Source organism: Amblyomma mixtum, chromosome 10, assembly GCF_055824585.1.
Source record: "Amblyomma mixtum isolate Tamu chromosome 10, ASM5582458v1, whole genome shotgun sequence".
Lineage (NCBI taxonomy): Eukaryota > Metazoa > Arthropoda > Arachnida > Ixodida > Ixodidae > Amblyomma > Amblyomma mixtum.
Window position 1 is genome coordinate 57,934,899 of NC_143021.1, and position 17,632 is coordinate 57,952,530.

The 17,632-nt window shown below is 43.9% G+C and overlaps 1 protein-coding gene across 3 annotated transcripts in view; it reads left to right on the forward strand.

The window, feature by feature from the left end:
- LOC149325871 (uncharacterized) overlaps nucleotides 1–17,401 on the forward strand; it is a 141,979-nt gene extending 124,578 nt beyond the window's left edge. For 2 of the 3 annotated variants that reach the window (XM_089563885.1, XM_089563886.1), the window contains 2 exons: nucleotides 2,155–2,266; nucleotides 16,658–17,401. In XM_089563885.1, the coding sequence (XP_089420011.1) occupies nucleotides 2,155–2,266; nucleotides 16,658–16,883 (338 nt within the window). In that variant the 3' untranslated portion in view covers nucleotides 16,884–17,401. The remainder of the gene's footprint in view (nucleotides 1–2,154; nucleotides 2,267–16,657) is intronic. The other variant, XM_089563889.1, reaches the window with a different exon arrangement.
- Nucleotides 17,402–17,632: the final 231 nt, after the last annotated feature.

Here is a 17,632-nt window from a genome sequence, read left to right on the forward strand (position 1 = left end):
GCAAAGATGTTGTGTTGCTCTGGGGTATTATTACAGAGAACACTTAAGAAGAGCATTGAAACCACAGCCTACGGTATCCGTTTTTAACCTGTTGAAAAAAAAAAGTGCAATGCTATGTGATCTATTTATGTTCATGGGACTGTTTAGTCTCTCGAACAGTCCTATGGTGGACCACCAGACCGAATCACTGCACTCAGCCAAATTTCTGTTATGCGAGTAGTGCGCTCAGGTGCGTTTAGGTGCGCTGTCCTGGAAGAGCAGCCTAGCTGGCTCCCGTGTCTAGATGCATGTGTGTTCCTCCCAGGCTCTTTGTATATGAAACACTGCGGTCGTACAGGATTATGGCGGGCTCGTATTGCTCAGCCTGTTGTTTTGTGGCTTAAGCATACTCGGATTTTCTTTTCAGCACTATTTCCACACAATCAAGAACACAAAAAATGCGGCGAGCCCGGAGCTCTAGGGCATTTGACAGCAAAGCTGATGTGGTCGTCGGAAAGAGTTCATTCCCACTTGCCAATAATATTTGATATATTTTTGTTTAGTTATTTCTCTTGGGACAAGCAACGCAAGATCATGCTCGGATTTAATCCTTCGGAATAGTGTTTTCGCCCTAAAGGTTAGATTACAGTCTGCTCTACTCGTGGGTTTCCTACTGCACACTGGTCAGCGAAACTACAACAGCTCAAAATTTGATTAAAATAGTTTAATTAAAGACATAGACCTTGGGAATATTTTAAAACTTATATAGCAAACCTCATCTTCACACAAGTCCGCTTTTCGGAAAATACTTGTTAATCAGAGCAAACAAGGTCTATTCTGATAAACTCTTACAGTACATAACGATGAGTAAGCTCAATATAACTACAATTAACATTGTTCCCTTCAAACCACATATAGATTGTTTAAAATTTTCTTTTTTTCCTCTAACTGTTGAAATTTGGAATAGATTGGACGGCTCAATTCGTTTATTGCCAATTGAAGAGTTTGTTGTTCAGTTGCCTGACAATTTAACCTGTTGATCTGTTTTTAATGCTTCTGTATTATCTATCTCTATGTTACCCATGTAATTTGTTTTTACTAATGTATTTACCCACTCCTGCTATGTCTCTCCTCAGAGACAGCAGTATTTGTAAATAAATAAAATTCCAAAGCCAAGTTCAGAGTATTCTCCTTGTAGAGGAATCAGGACACCTGCCATAAGAACAAACTGCGGCTGGCAACGTATAGACTGCCAGATGCCTTTTTTTGCTGACCAGTATTGAGATGTTCGTCAAATGTAACAAACCAGGAGCCGAAAAGTTTCTTAGACCCCCAGCTTTAAATCATGATATTGAATCTATGCAATTCATATACTGTTCGTCGTGCTTTGTTTTACCTGAATATGTATATTGTACCTTTTCCTTATTTGTCATTTCTATTTCACGCTGAAAAAAAAATGCATTCGACGTACCAAGACCTACTAGGCCGTCATTCGACTTCAACATGCATAATGTTATTGTACAATTGCTGATAGTGCCACCCTGTACCAGTTGTCTAAAATATAGCCTATACTATTATTCCGATTTTTTGCATATTTTTACGTAATATTTGATTTTTGGTTAGGCCAAGAAATTACCAATTTTATGTTAATCTTAGCCATTATAATTGTTATTGCAGATTAGTTTTGCTTCGTGTTCCTATGTGACCCAAATTTCATGTGAAGAAGTAGGATATTTGCGATTTTTATTAGCGTTGCGAACTCATCTTGACAAATCCTTTTTTAATACGTTCCTTTAGCTGCTCTCTGAACGCGAGCCGGAGTGAAAGCCTTTGTCAGTTATTGAAGGCTTTAGCTTTCAAAAACAAAGCTCTCCAGCAAACTGGTTTCATCTGCCCGTTAATCTCCCCGCCTTTCCTCATCTGCCTCCCCCCACCACTCAAGCCACTAGGTGCGCTAATGTCTAAACGAAGCCTAAGTAGAGTTTCTTACCCGTGGCCGGCAGCGAATGCGCGAACGGTGAAAAGACGCAGCAGTAGCTGAGCTGAGCGAGCATGGGATAGACTCCCCACGAAACCGAGCACAGACGTCAGCTTCTGATTGAATTCGTGAGGCTTGATTGCTACTGAATGTCATGAAACAAGCGTAACCTTCGTAAATTTTTTCCTATCTCCTAGCTCGTGTACGGCACATCGACTGCGACGACTCGCCAGGAATCAAGAATTGCAGTGACACGTTCATCGATGCTCCTTTCGCAGACTTTGAAGAGAGAGTGTACAGCAACCAGAGGTAGGTTCAGATGGAACCTTAACTTTTCACCGCTTAAAGCCGACACTGAATGTCTTGTCAACTACAGACAGCAGCACGGATTAACATCGAGTATAACAGGAAGAAGCCGACAGTTGAGAGGAGGAGTCACACTTGCCCGTTCCGCCATACCATGTGCTGAGCTATCCACTAGAATGTTTCTAAGTGAACAGATACTCTCCGCAAAAATCGCATCTTTGCGACATTTTTCCTAAACGTCCGCTGGTATTTCCTTTCTGTCATACTCGGTGAAACGTTGCGTCACGTTTTCATTTTGTGGTTGCAAATCGCATTTTGTTTGGGCCCTCGTAAATTCATATTTACGTTATTCCACCCCTAATGACGGGACGCCTTGACCAAGAAATGTTGGCGGCCAGAGTTGCCATCATGATGGTCATTGCTACTCATCATCATCCTGGCTGCGGCCAACCTATCCCAGCAAACTTCTTAATCTCATCCGCCCGCCGAACTTTCTGCCGCCCCCTACTACGCTTGCCTTCTCTTTCAATACACTGAGTTACCCTTAAGGACCATCGGTTATATTGCCTCCGCATTACATTCCTCGCCCAAGCCCACTTCTTCCTTTTGATTTTAAATCAAATCAAATCAAATCAAATCAAAGTTTATTTCCCATCTCGCACTACAGATGGAGGAATCGTAGAAAAAAGCTGCCCTTGGGCAGCTTGACGAGTCTACAATCCGAATTATTGACAGGGAGGCAACACAAGAGTTTATACAATTTTAAAAAACAAGCACATCAAGGAAGCACCGGAGAATACACGAAACAGCAATACGTATACATAATGAAACTTAAACAATGTTATTCAAAAACAAATTATATAGTTCACGACGTGAAAAAGAAAACAAATCGAGGTTAATGTGGATATACCTATTTAGAAGAGATGGAAGTGTGTACTGGAGGCATTCCCTACCAAGATTTAGTCGTGGTGTTGGCACTGCCTATTCTTCGCCACGTCTTGTTGGATAGACTGATTCTTTTTTCCTTAGTTCTGCTAAATGTTTAGGATTTGTTACATTCTTCATGATTTCTGTTTTAAAAGTAACACTGAGGCGATATTTATAAAGATTATGTGCTTTAATAACTCTGGAATGACAAAAGAACGCTGCACTTGGATGTTAGAACAGTAAATTATATGCATTTCGGAGATATCTTTTTTGCATTAAATGAATACGTTCAAGGTTAGTGAATGTTGTAGTGCCCCACACCAACTGGCAATAGTTTAAATGCGAGTTGAATAATGAATTGTATACCAGCATCTTAGTTTTTGTGGGAAGTATGTATTTTAGACGGCCTATAACACCAGTGATTTGAGCTGTTTTTTTCAAGATATAATTGACATGATAATCCCATGACATACTGGCAGAAAATATGACCCCAAGGCATTTAAACTGCTCAACAATTTCTACAGCCCGCGAGTTTAATATAATATTATCGTGCGGTGGGATAACTTTATTTTTCGGCCTAAATATGACTATAGGATGTCAATAACCCACGTTTGTTCCCTCATCCACTTTGCCCACTTCTGGTCTCTTAACGTTGCACCCATCATTTTAGAGCGGAGCTCTCTGGCGCCCGTTTCTGCGTTTCGCGGCATCGCCGTTGCCGTTGCTGCCGCCGTTGTCCGTTGTAACCAGCAGTGGACACCCTTTAAGCTGTGAAAGTAATGGAGCGGGAGCTTGGAAAGGAGAGCGTAAAAGCGCAACCTCCTCCCCTCCTTAGCAACCGGCGCTCCAGTGGCGGGCGCAGCTTTGCATAGCAACCGTGACGTCACACAGTAGTGTTAGGACGAGCGCGCGCGCGTCGGCGGTGGCAGCTGCCCCGCCGCTCCTTCGCCAGACGGCTCGTTGCAGTCGAGTGAGTGAGACACATGGCTCCGTAGCGGCCCAGTGATTTCGCGCCAAGCGGTTTGGGGAAGCGGTAGTGGGTTGACCACAAGGCTTTCGCCATGAACACTTTAGAATCTTCAAAGTGTCTTCGGTATTTTTTAAGGAAAAGAAATGCGCAGTATCTGTCTCCCACAGCGGCGAAACCAATAGAGCGGGGGCTTGGAAAGTAGAAGATAAAATTTTTAAATTGGCTTTTGAGGAAAGGAAGTGCGCAGTATTTGTCTCACGCATCTCGTTGGACATCTGCTCCTGAGCGAAGGCGCATAACTGCTCTCTTGGAACAGTGGGCACCTCAATCGTGCTTTAGCTGCGTGGCCTCCTGCCAGGGTGGTAGAGCGGGTGGGGACTTTAATGTAGATATGAAGAGAAGCGGGGATTTTATATCACTTATGCGAGAGAACATCCCGTTCCTCTGGCTCGTAACGGCTCCCACAGCTCTGACAACCTCGCGAAATACTTGCGCACACCTCGTCTTTGAGAACCAGGTATTGCAGCAGGAATTGGATCATATATTCATGTATTTCTCCGTCCAAAAAGCATCCTTCATGACAATCAAGAACAATTAGTGGAGTGTTTCTTGAAGAAGGAATATGTGGGAAAAATTACAAGTTTTCTATAATTGTACTGTAATGGGCTTTACTGGCAAAAGGCGCTTGGCCGGGGCAACCAGGCGGACCAGCAAAATCGCACGTCCAGGCTCGAACAGTCAGCGCTCTCGTCTCGCGCTAGGCGTCGGCGCTCCCACTGCGGGTGCTGATAGACTTCTTCTTTACAGTCCATACATATCTTGCTCGAAATCTTTGCCTCAATCTATCGAAAAGCTGAAACAGCTGATGAGCTGCGCTCAGATTTCGCATTAGGAAGTAACCTAATCGTCGGCAATTTTTTTCTTTCCATAGATCGCTGCTTCCTCTAAGCTTGACTTAATAATATTGGTAAAGCGCTACTGCTGATCTGAGAGAACCTGCCATGTACGCTCCACTCCATTCGTATTCTTCGTTATTTCTCCGTCATGGTCCGGATCAGCTGTCACTATCTGCCGCACGTAGATGTATGCCCTCAGCGCTTCCAGCACCTCGCACTAATTGTGAGCTGTTGTTTGACTGCCGGACCATCGTATAATACTTTGGTTTTCTGCATGTTAATTTTTGACCATCCTTCAGCTGCACATGTCTAACTCATTGATTGTGCTTTGCAGTTCATCTCTAGTGTGACTTAGTAAGGCTATTTAATCACCTTTAAGGCAGACAGCTGGGCTAGTTGGTGTTTAGATTGAGAGGACATAGTAGTAGCGCTTAAAAAACAAGGACGACAGGGTAGAGAAAGACAGCACAGGCGCTAGACATCAACTGACTTTATTCTCGAGAACAACAACGAATTTATAGGCGACAATCAGGAGCATAAAAAATCAACTTTTGAATCGCATGCGTGATGGCACTTCCCGATACCAGAACCTCAAATCTTTAGTGCACAGATAAACATTCGGTTTGCTCACGCAGGTTTGCCGTTCCGAGTGAATGAGAAAGGCTTCCAATACTTCCCGCTCTTTCTGATCTGCACTGACATAAATCACACTTGTCTGCTCAACAAAGGGGTACATTTTTTGTCATCATGTTTGCAACGTTTGCAATGTGCCGCCAAGTGTCCCGGACCTGATATCGCAGCTGCCAAATTGTTATGCTCCATGAGGCGAACATTGATGCAACGGCCGGTTTGGCCGATGTAGCACTTTCCGCGAGATAGCGGAATCCGGTAGACCACATTGGTCCTGCAGGCCATAAACGGCTTCCCATGCTTGATGGGGCATGACAGCTTTCTGTTGCAGTCATCATTCACCACTCTGCAAAGTTTGCCGAGTTTGTTGTGTGCAGTAGGCACTACCCTAATATTGCCTTTCGAGGCCACCTTTTTAAGGCGGTGAGTAAACTGGTGAACATAGGGCAGTGCAACGCATCTTGCCCGTTCGTGAGCTCGTCGCTCAGTCGTCAGTTTATGGTCCCCAGCTTTTATCTTGTGTATCAGACACTCGGCGACCGATGCAACCAGTTCCACAGGAAAACCTGCATTAGTCATGCGACCCGCCTGCTTTTCAACGCCCTCAAGCATCTTGTGCGAGCAAGACTTTTCTAAAGCAGCAAGAAGGCATGTCTTAGCAATGCCTCTTTTTACCAATTTGGAGTGGGCCGAATCAAAATTCAAAATTGCTTTCTTGGACCTTGGCTGGTACATGTGGCAAACGTGTGAACCCCCAAAGAAAAAAAGAACATCAAGAAACTGTAGGCTACCATTATGTTCAAGCTCATGGGTAAAACTCAGAGCTCCGGCACAGGACTTAAAAAGATCTAGAGTATGCTGGATTAGATCCTCATTTCTGTGGTCTTCACGTTTGCTACCACAAGAAAATTGTCTACATATCTAAAAATGCGTAAAATCTTGTTGTCGTTAAGGCGCGCTTCAATGCGTTTGTCCAAACTTGCTAAAAACAGTTCACTAAGCACCGGGGCGATGCTCGAGCCTATGCAGACGCCCTCGCGCTGAACAAATTTCCCGCCCTCAAAATTAACAAAGGTACTAGAAAGATAAAATTCTAAAAGCGATAAAAATTTTCCAGAGAGACTCCTACGTCATTTTGAAAGCCTACAGTGCCTTTAGTTTCAATGCTCTCCTTCACTGTGATTAAAATATCTTTCTGGGGAATTGAGTAGAAAAGATTTTCAACGTCAATCGAGAATGCCCGCATAGAACCGAAGCACAGATCTTCCTGCGAGAGAATGCTAATTCAAAGGAAGTAATTGAATTTCTCTCGCAGGAAGATCTGTGCTTCGGTTCGGTTCAGAAAGATTTTAGTGATACTCAGCTCTAATTTGAGGGCTCTATCCTTCCACAATTATTTGAATGCAAAAAACCTTGGTTTCGGTAATCTTGAAAGGCAAGTTCGAAGTTGACCTCATCACTTCCGAACTGCAGGATTTTCCGTCATAGAAACACTTCTTGCTGGGCTAGTCGGTGCAGGGCTAGTCGGTGCTGGGCTAGTTCTACGTACAAAAGTAAGCACAACACACGAGACAATCGCAAGAAAGGTGGACAGGACAACGCGCTTTTGTTGACCGTAGACCCATATCCGCTGGCGCTCTTGGTAGCCGTCCTAGCCAGTGCGTCCACTCCATCCAGCTGGCATCGCTCACGATCTTCCGGCGGTCAGTAACATAGACAATGTTACTGCAGAAAGATCAGAATTATGGTTATCAGCTGTCATACACTGAGTACGACCGGCCAAAAACACTCTATACATTTTAATAGGTCACTGTCTATGTTTAGTTTGCAAAGTTTGAGAAGTAGACGAGGATGTGGCACGGTATCGAAGGCTTTAGCAAAGTCACTGAATATGTAATCAAGAATCGGTGAACGATCCAAAGCTGGGAAATGTACTGAGTAAATTCTATCAACAGCGTTTCACATGAATGATTTCTTCGAAAACCATGTTGATGTGCTGTAAAAAATGAATTGGACTCAAGGTGACTCGTGAGGGCAGAATAGATTAGACGTTCAAGTAATCGGCATGGAGTAGAAGTTAGTGATAGTGGTCTATAATTTATAGGGCTGTGAACATCACCAGACTTGTGTACTGGAACCACGTTGCCCAACTCCCAGTCGTCAGGGAGCGTGCCGGCCTGCAATGATTGACAAAAAATCTCGGATAACATAAGTGAAAAATAAGCAACAGCACTTTTCAACATCTTGTGGCTGATACCGTCAGCACCCGCAGAAGAAGACATTTTATCATTATCGATAAGTTTGCAAATTCCCTCCCAGTCAACGGCGATGGCAGCCATCAATTGGGAGTCGAGGGTAGACATGCCGGGAAGACTAACTGGTAGAGTGCTTTGAAACATAAAGAAAATATACGACTTAATAATGTGCAACATTGGTTCGGTGGCACCAGCGCAACTTGGTCATCTCTCAGTACGATATCTTTTTTTTGGTTTCACGTTAAGGATGGTCCGAACTTTCGTGGGTTAGTAATAAGCAGTCTAGGCAAGGTATCTCAAAAAAGTTGCGTTTCGCGCTGGAACGGGCATTTTTGTAGTGCGATGCCACAGTACGATAAGCATTACATCTCAGTTGAGTTAGATAGCATGCATGAACGAAAGATTCGTTTTTTGTTGTTTAGCAGTGGCTTCAAAGAAACACTCAACCAGGGTGAACGTTTAGTGCATGCCATTCTACAAAATAGAATGTATACTTATCAATAAGGCCTTCTAGTTTGTCTTCGAAAATAGACCAGTTATCGCACAGTGAAAGTTCCCAAAATGTGCGCAAAAATTTCTGCAGATTTTTCCAGTTCTGTGTTAATTGCAGAATAATTTGTATTTTAGTAATCGCGAATTGCCTTATAGTTTTTGACTGGTCGGGGTGGACAAGACGGCAGAGTGAATTTTATAACTGTATGGTCGCTTAGTCCAGGCAAACGTGTAAGAGATGAAACGGAATTAGAACAAGTGGTTAGAACAAGGTCTAGGATATTGGCAGTGGATGCTGTAATTCGAGTTGGCTCTTTCAGAAGTTGGCAGAGATTAAACGTTGAACACAAGTCAAGGAAGGCTAGCGACTCTGAAGATGAACGAACAGCAAAGTGTCCACCCACAATATATCAGGGGAATTAAATTCGCCTAAAAGAAAAATTGATGCCCTTAGAAACCTGAGTGCAATTTTTTTAAGACAGTCATCGAGGTCATCACAAAAACTGCTTGGAAATTGAGGGGGTCGGTAACAGCCACGAAATGGGCTTCCTTGTAGTTTATTTTATTACATGTGCAAAGGAATTCGAGCCCCGAGGGTAAGAACGTCATAAGAAAACAAGTCATCCGCAGCAGCGATCAGAATCCCAGCAACCGATCGCCCATAAACAGTGTAATGTCGTTCACAGCCAGTAATCACATCGGCAGCGCACGTGTCTATCAGGGCGGATAGGGCGTCGCGTTTATTCAAGAGGCTCGGAATATTTGTGAAAAGGAATTGAGATCACGAGTACATTTTGTGTGAACGGCCACTGATCTCTAATCACCGAGAACGGACGAGGTGCAAGACCCTCGTGTGTCGTTGGCATGTGTAGGTGATGTCAGGAAGGGCGAATTTCGTGCACACGATCCGTTTGTGGAGAATTCTTCACATGTAGGTTGTTGTCAACAGCTAATAACAGCAGAACATGCGGGCATGGGTTGAGGAGCAAACAGCGATTGCTGGAGCGCTCAGAATAAAGAGAATAACATTAACTAACCTGGGTAATGAAAAAGAACGGATGAAGCACTGTCTGCATCCTTGCCGCTCTACCATGCCACCTGGAACGTGCGCTTCAGAACAGGCAGTTTATAGGTGATGACGCTGTTGGCGCTGACAATGCTGTTGTCTTGAAGTGATAGAGTACCCATGTTGTTCCAACGGTGGAAGACGGTGAAACCAGAATCGGCAACCCGCAGGCTGCTAGAGAAAGGTCAGGGTCTTCGTCGGCGATAACAGGTGCCGGAAGTTCCGAAGGCACTTGCGGGAAACAGCGTACCAGGGATAGGTCATCTGCAGCCACTGCGTAATGAAAAACAAGGGATAAAGTAGCGCCTGCATCCTTGCCGCTCTCCCATGCCCACCAGTTTTAGATGAAGGGAAGTCATCTGCACACCAGGGACGTTTTAAGGAAGTAATTCTCTGCCGTTTACGTATAGGTCACACGCGCCTTACTCACCATTTTCTGCTCACAAAAGAAGACAGACCTGTCTGTGAAAAATGTGGAGATGAAACAAGAAGAGTTAATCACATTTTATACTCTTGCACGAAAATCTAAATACTAAGAAAAATGCATTATACGCAGTTTTATATTGAACAAATCCCTTTACGCCCAATGTGTCTCTTAGGTGAAGCCGCAGTTGTTGACAGATCTTGTCTTTTTAGCTTTTTAAGTGAAGCAGATTGTCGCGAGAACCTCTAAACTTTTACCCATAATATTGCTTCATTTCTTGACAAACCTCAGCCACCGCCTCATTTCTCAGAAGATGGCGGAGGCTTTCATTTGATTATTTGGAGTCTCAACATCCTTGCCCAGCCAGGGATGGGCTACTCGACCTTCTTTAAAGCTTCTACTATTAGCCAGTTTTAAAATTTCTTTCTTCTCTCATCGCTAAGTAACACTATCCAATGTATTAATTCCTCAACACCACCGATGATTATAATATTTCTGTGAACAGCAAGGAAACAATTTCTTTATACCTTGATCTTGGCGCATGATGGCCTTAGTTGCCCACGTGCATAAAACCCAACACAACAAACATCTTTTGCTCTCTCGTTGGCCGGGATGCTGCAGTGAGATGGTATTCATTGAGAAATTATACAGTGGCCTTCAGCAACAGCAAAGTGGTACAGGTATCTAATGTCATCAGAAATTCGCTGGTGATTTTTTGTCCTAGGAACTCTTGACCTATGACTCGTCTCACTCTAAGACCGTTAAAAGAGCTGTTGCAATGCTCTGCCTGGAAACCGCGCTTCATATATCGTGTCCGCACGTGATGCACAGTAGTTTCGACCATCATATACGCAGACTTTTGGCTGCAGGCTTCCCTTGCTCGGTCCTTACGGCAGTAGCCGGAACCCTCCTAAAGGAATTTCGTCCCCGACGAAACGTGGCCGCAATTGAACACGCAAAGCCCGAACCGAAAGGTGATGCTTTATATTCTTGAGGTGCCGCAAAATCTTAAAAAAGTGGCCAGCAGGCACAAAGTGCCTCTTGTATTCTCCGAACCAAATAATTTGCCGACGCTGTGCCCCCGCATCTGTGGTGACGGCGAGCGCGGTTGCAAAAAGCAGCATGAAGAAGACTTCCTCAAATCTGCATTAGGAGGGGTGTACAAGATCCTCCAGTCCTGCGGAAAGTGCTATATTGGGCAGACAGCGCGTTGCCTCAATGACCGTATAAGGAATCATGCTCGAAATTTGATACAAGAAGATAAGCTTGCGATTCCAGTTTCGCACGTAATGGTGTGCAGCTGCGCGCCATGGTTTAAGGAAGCAACGGTTTTAGGCAGGAGTAAAAGCACGAAAGCAAGATTTCTTTTCGAGGCCTTTCATATTCATAAAAAGGCTAGCCAGTGCATCATCGACCCTTCCATAAGTTTGTACTCTGCTGAGCGCGCGTTTTTTCAACTACGTCATGTAAAAACGTCATCTAACGTCATGTAACGGCTGAGCGCGTGATTTTGGACAACGTCGTGTAAAAACGATATGTAAATTCCTGGCCCGTTCTTGTGGTCGTCTGTTCATTCTCGAAGTTATGTCTCTAAAAAATCTCTCAGGCAGGAAGACACGATCTCGCCAATGCTATTCGCCGCGCGTTCACAGAAGGACACGTCATTTGTGGTTCGCTATGGTCAGTGGCCAGGGAATCTTATCAAGCCATGATTCCTGGCCAGACGGTATGCCGTCGAACCCTCGACTACGTTTACAGGAGGAATTCAACCGCCTGGATTGGGAGCAGCTGGGCATAAGAGTCAATGGCGAATACGATAGTAATCTGTGATTCGCTGATGACACTGCCTTGTTAGGTCGATCAGGAGGTGAACGGAAAAGCATGATCAATGACTTAACTGGCAGGATCAGAGAGGTAGGTCTAAACATTAACATGCACAAAACCAAGGTAGCGCTGACCAGTCTGGGAAGGGAACAGCAGCTTACAATTGGTAGCGAGGTTAAGGGAAGGCGTCTGGTTAGGAAAGATAGTGATCGCATGTCCGGACCATGAAAGAGAAATAACGAAGAACAAGAATGAAGTGCAGCGCAGTAGGCAGGTTTTCTCATATAATGAATGTCTGTTTACCCACATCCCTGAAGAGAACAGTATATAACAAATGCATCTTGCCGGCACTCACCTATGGGTCAGAAATGTGGAGGCTAACGAAAATTGTTTTCCCTAAACACAACGAAGCGAGCTACGGAAAGGAAATCGAGATTTTTAGCGTTGAGATGGGAAAAGGGCAGAGTCCAGAAGATCGTGCTGTCTACAGCACGCTATTCTGGTCTCTGCCCTTTTCCTGTCTCAAAGTTGACAGCGTGCTTAAAAAAAAGCTCTTGTCTCGTCGTATGTGTTTCCCACGTTTCCTCGAAAACATCATGACCTGAATCCACCTAGTGTTTTTATCTCGTTTTTTATCCGCCCTATCTGCCTTTGATGCCCTTTGTTGCCAGTGCTTGCATGCTTATGTATAAATGTCGATTACTTGAATAAACCTCAGTTGCTAGTTTGCGCCCGTACAGTCTTCTTTCGTGTGGTTGTGCCACGCGCGCATCCCATCTTTCTAATGCAATATGAACCAACTTGCCCAACAACGCATCCTACGGATTGATGACATCCTAGTCGAAACAAAATCAAGAAATGGGCTTGAGTAGGGCAGTAATACGAATTCAAGGCAACCGATAGCCCCCAAGAGTAGCGGAATAGATTCCAAGAGAAGAAAAGCGTAGCAGGGTGCCGCAGAAAGTTAGGTGGGCGGATGAGATTAAGAAGTTTGCGGGGACAGCGTGGCTGCGGCCTCCGCAGAGCAGGTTTCATTGGAGAGATTTGCGCGAGGCCTCTGCCCTGCAATGGGCGTAGTCAGGCTGATGATGATGATGCTCAGCATTTATTTATTTATTTATCATCATACCCGCAGCGCCCTTGTCCGGCATTAAAGTGGGGGGTTGAAAAAGAAAAAGTATACAAATGCCACTGCGTGCAGGTGGTTGAAAAAAAAAGATAACATTGAGATAGAAAGAACACAGAATTATTATAAATACAAAATGTCACATCATGGAAGAAAATGAATCATTTGGTAATATGGACACTACTTCCTCAGGCAGCTTGTTCCATTCCGAAGTCGTTTTGGGGAAAAAAAGACATTTTGAAAAGGTCAGTCCGGCATCGTATTCTTTAACTATAAGTGAATGATCTCTCAGCAAAGACAAATAATCAGGGTTGACTATATAATTGGTTCTGTCTATTCCAGTTCTTGAATGAAATATATTATGAAATAATTTTAAACGCAGAACTTTCCTACGTTTTTGAAGTGTGCCCCAACTCAAAGCTTTTTTCGCGCTCGTTACACTAAGAACTTAGTTACACTAGTAAACTTAGTGCTCATTCCTTTCATGCGAAGTTTTTTTATTTTAAATTGTATATCATTTGTGATTTCTTGATGCGTCATGTCCCCTAAAACTATGTTTCACGTGGTTTCTGATCAACTCAGTAGCACTATATAGTAGCTCAGTAGCTCATATTGACCACAATACAATAGCAGAAATACAACCTTCTGCATATTATATTGCGGTTCCAGAAATAATGGATTGCCTCCGTATTCCAGCGAAGATCAAATCGATTACTCCTCGCCAGGTAAACACCGCCACGTCTGAAGGAAAAAATCAGTGAAGCACGTACATCATATCTCTTATGTAAATGGACGTGGTTCATATGTTGCTCGTATTCTTGTCATAATTTTTTACTTGTCAGCAGCAATGAGGTTGGGCGGGAGAACACTACACTCAGCCGATACAAACGTTACTTGGCCCACAATGGCGTATAACTTTATCTAGTCTGATCAGCTAATATGTGCTCTTTTGTTTAAGGGCTGGACATGATGTAAATAGTAAGCGTTTTCGCAGTTTCCAGGGACAAATTTTGTTTTTCATTAATGTGATGTGCCGCATGCGCAATAGGCTCAAAGTTTAATAATAATAAATGATGCATATATGACTTATGAAGCCGATTAACACAGCGAGAAAAAATAAACTGAACCTGATCTTGCAGATTTAGGGCATAAAATGGCCCGTTCGAACTGCTTACTGCAGCCTACAACAGCTGGGCGGCTGCATTCATTTGTATGTATACAGCAGCGACAAGTTCGTTGTTGTCCGACATGCAACTTAACGCCACCGTGACTGTGTTTAAGACACCGCACGGCAAAGAATCTGCATTGCCGAAGACCGGCTGAAGATGTCGTGATCGAGCGCTGCCAACTGGATATACACAACTACTTTCGTTATTGGCGCGTCAGAGACGACAAGTAAATAGGTGCGCCATAAAACCTCGGAAGATACAACATTCACGGGCGCGCGAAAACCGTGCTGGCTTGCAGGCGACGCAAGCGGGTGTCCGCACCACGGTGGTCCCTCCTACGGGGGGTTCGCTGCTGCCAATAGAGGGGGCGACCGTCCTTAATCTTGCGGCCAGCCTGTGAATATTAAGGGCAGTTTCACTGTACTCCAGCGAAAGGTGATGGACTTTCCAGTCGAACGAAGTGCTTTGTGACAACGGTTTCCTTTCATGTTGTTTTCGAGTTTGATCATTCATTACTATAAGGTTTATTTCCTTGTTAAAACTGTCTTTGCCGACTAGTTTCTGAGTTCAGAAGCGTCTTCCCGTCAAGAAAATTTCCTTCTAGGTCATACTTCGGTCAATATCATATCCTTATATGGGCAATACTTTAGGAAAAAAAAAAAACAATAATTTCCTCTCTTTATCGAAGGACTCGTTTTTGCTGTCTAAATATAATCACTTTTTTTTTGCGCACACCAGCTTATTAATTGCTTTATTTTACGAGTACTCTGAATCTATCCGGCTGTCGATAAGACGGTGTGATTCCAATATTCACCGTGGATATCTCAGCTGTGCTGCCGCGGTGGCTCAGTGGTTATGATGCTCGGCTGCTGACCCGAAAGACGCGGGTTCGATCCCGGCTGCGGCGGTTGAATTTCTTTGTAGGAAAAATTATAGAGGCCCGTATACTGTGCGATGTCAGTGCACGTTAAAGAACCCCAGGTGGTCGAAATTTCCGGCGCCCTCCACTACGGCGTCTCTCATATCCTTTGTCGCTTTGGGATGTTAAACCCCATTAACTGAACCAAACGAAACCTCAGCGGTGTTCTTTGGTGTTATTCGCAAATATTTTTGACATGAAAAAGTGAAACTGTGGCAAAAGAAATACCTACTGCGAAGCCGTACGACTGTATATGAGGGTGATTCATTGGATGTGAACCGACGTTCAAAAACAAAAAGGCATTTTAAGGCGGAAGCCTTTAATGCCTCATCGTTGCCGACAGAAGGTTGCCAGAAGAGGTGTCAAGCTTTTCTAGACAGACCAGAAAAAATGAATAAAACAGATCAGGAAATTGGAAGAGTTCGGGAATCGAACCAGGTTCTCCGGAGTGCGACATGAGGAAACTAAGCACTCCGACATGCCAACCAAGTGTTTGGAGTGAACAAAGGCGCGTCTAGTGAATACGGTGTCTTCGTTAACTCCCATCTTCCTCCATTCCCTTGCGGCGACGTTCAGGTGTCCACCGAGATATGCGAGACAAATACTTTTCCTTTGCTCAAAAACCAGTTTATCGACGAGCAAGGCGTACAGCCGAACGGGCGATGGCGTTCTGTGGACGCCCTGGCAGCGTTGCAAGACGCTGTCGCGTTCCACTCTTAGAGGCGAACCTTAACATCTTTACCACACATCAGTGGCAGAAGCAGCAACACCGCGCTTAAGGCTTTCGCCTCACCGCACTTTTGGTCAACAAAGTGCCCCACTGAATTTCTTTATTTATGAAGGTGGCTTTCCAGGCCCAATAATACCTGCGGTAGGGGACACCAGGAAAGAGGTGATTACTGTTAGTTAGCTGACCAGATAATTTCTGATAATTAACTTTTTAATTATTACAGGTAGACACCAGGAGGCCGTTAGAGATTTGAAGCTGTTCTTTATTATCATCCATATATTTTTTATACTTCATAAAACGCGATTGCCCTCGGCGCTGCGGCCAAGCAAATTCTGACTACATATTGCCAAAATACACGCACTTTTGGAAAAGCATGCAGGCAAAGGGACCTCTCCAGTACATGTATCTAGTCGAAATAGCCAAATTTTGTCGAGCCACAGCGTTAAAGGTTATCGAGTTTTCGAAACTTTAAATCACTGATATGGGTATTGCTAATGATGGGATAAGCATCTCTAATCGCGTACAGGTGTCTAACTGCAACAGTTGAAAAGTTAATTATCACTTTTTCCGGACATTTTATTGGGCACAAAAATTGATTTCACTTAATTTTCGGCTTCGTTTTACTGGCACCTTCTATCAGTACCCATGTGTTCCTGCTATCGAACAGCGCCATTTTTGTCATGCGCCTGCTCCCATGTTAATATGTGGGTGACATGTCATTTATACATGAAGAGTGGCGTCTCTAAAGTGAGCTTGAAGGTTATCGTGCGTGCTCTCTACATCAAAGTGTTTCTTTCTTTCGCCTTACTTATTGGCGTCAGCGGTCTGATTGAGTCTGTACATCTTTCCATCAGCGTGTGCACCAATATCTGTGCTATCTTTATTTGTACATGCCTGCCGCTATTCAAGATTACTACCATTGAAAATTATGCATACCCTTTGTTCTGCTTGCATGATTGCATCCAGATCTGCGGAACGGTTCCGGACTTGCATGCTGGACGCCGAGAAGCACTGCTACGTGTTGCTGCATGCCGGCCGAGCCCTGCGAATGCTTTGGATTCTCAACGCCATAGTAGATCTAAATTCACCGTTAAATTTTACCCTTCCTTCAAACAGCGCACGTGAAAACACTGCTGAATTATGGGGGATCAGGATTTTCAGCCTTATATGGCTCATTATTTGCTCCAAGTAAGTTACAGCAGTGCAAATATCCGAAAGGTCCACATTTGATTGCGATAGAGCTAACACAGCTGGCTTGGTTAACCTTTAAATGGTAATATTTTCTGCCTACTATACGTATTTGAAGTTCGTCGCACTGATGAAGTGAGTTGCAAATGTTCACAGAAATGGAAAGTCCTGAGTAAAGTTGGTGACAATAGTGTTTGACCACCTCCTTATCATCAGAATGTTTAAAGTTGTTCAATCAATTATGGACTCATCAACACCACAGTTTTTACCTTCTTATCAGTTTCAAAAAAAAAATGAATGAATAAAGGGCAGTTCGTTCCAATAAATTTGTTCTCGGAAGCTCTTCTGGTTGCGTACGGTACATGAAAGAATGGCGAATCTGCTGGCGTACGAGAGCTTCGCTGAAAAACAATTTTATTTTTCTTTAAATCCACACCATTTATTTTTGACAAGGTGCAGTGTGACAGCTTCTTTAAAATGTAGTAGTTCATTATTTGCAATAAATATCAAGATGACACTGTTTGGCTGGCGTCTTTTTTTTCAATTATCTTAAGGTGTTTGGCGGGCTTCTTGGTTCGGGAGCGACATGAACCGCACAGCGTGACTGCAGACACAGATTGTGAATGAAGAATCGCGAGACGATACACAGCGCTGGCACTAATGCTTACTTCCATGAAATCATGTATAAATAGACCGATGAGTGCAAATAATTTGATAAATAAGGCAAAGAATACATAAGTAACATCTCGGGCC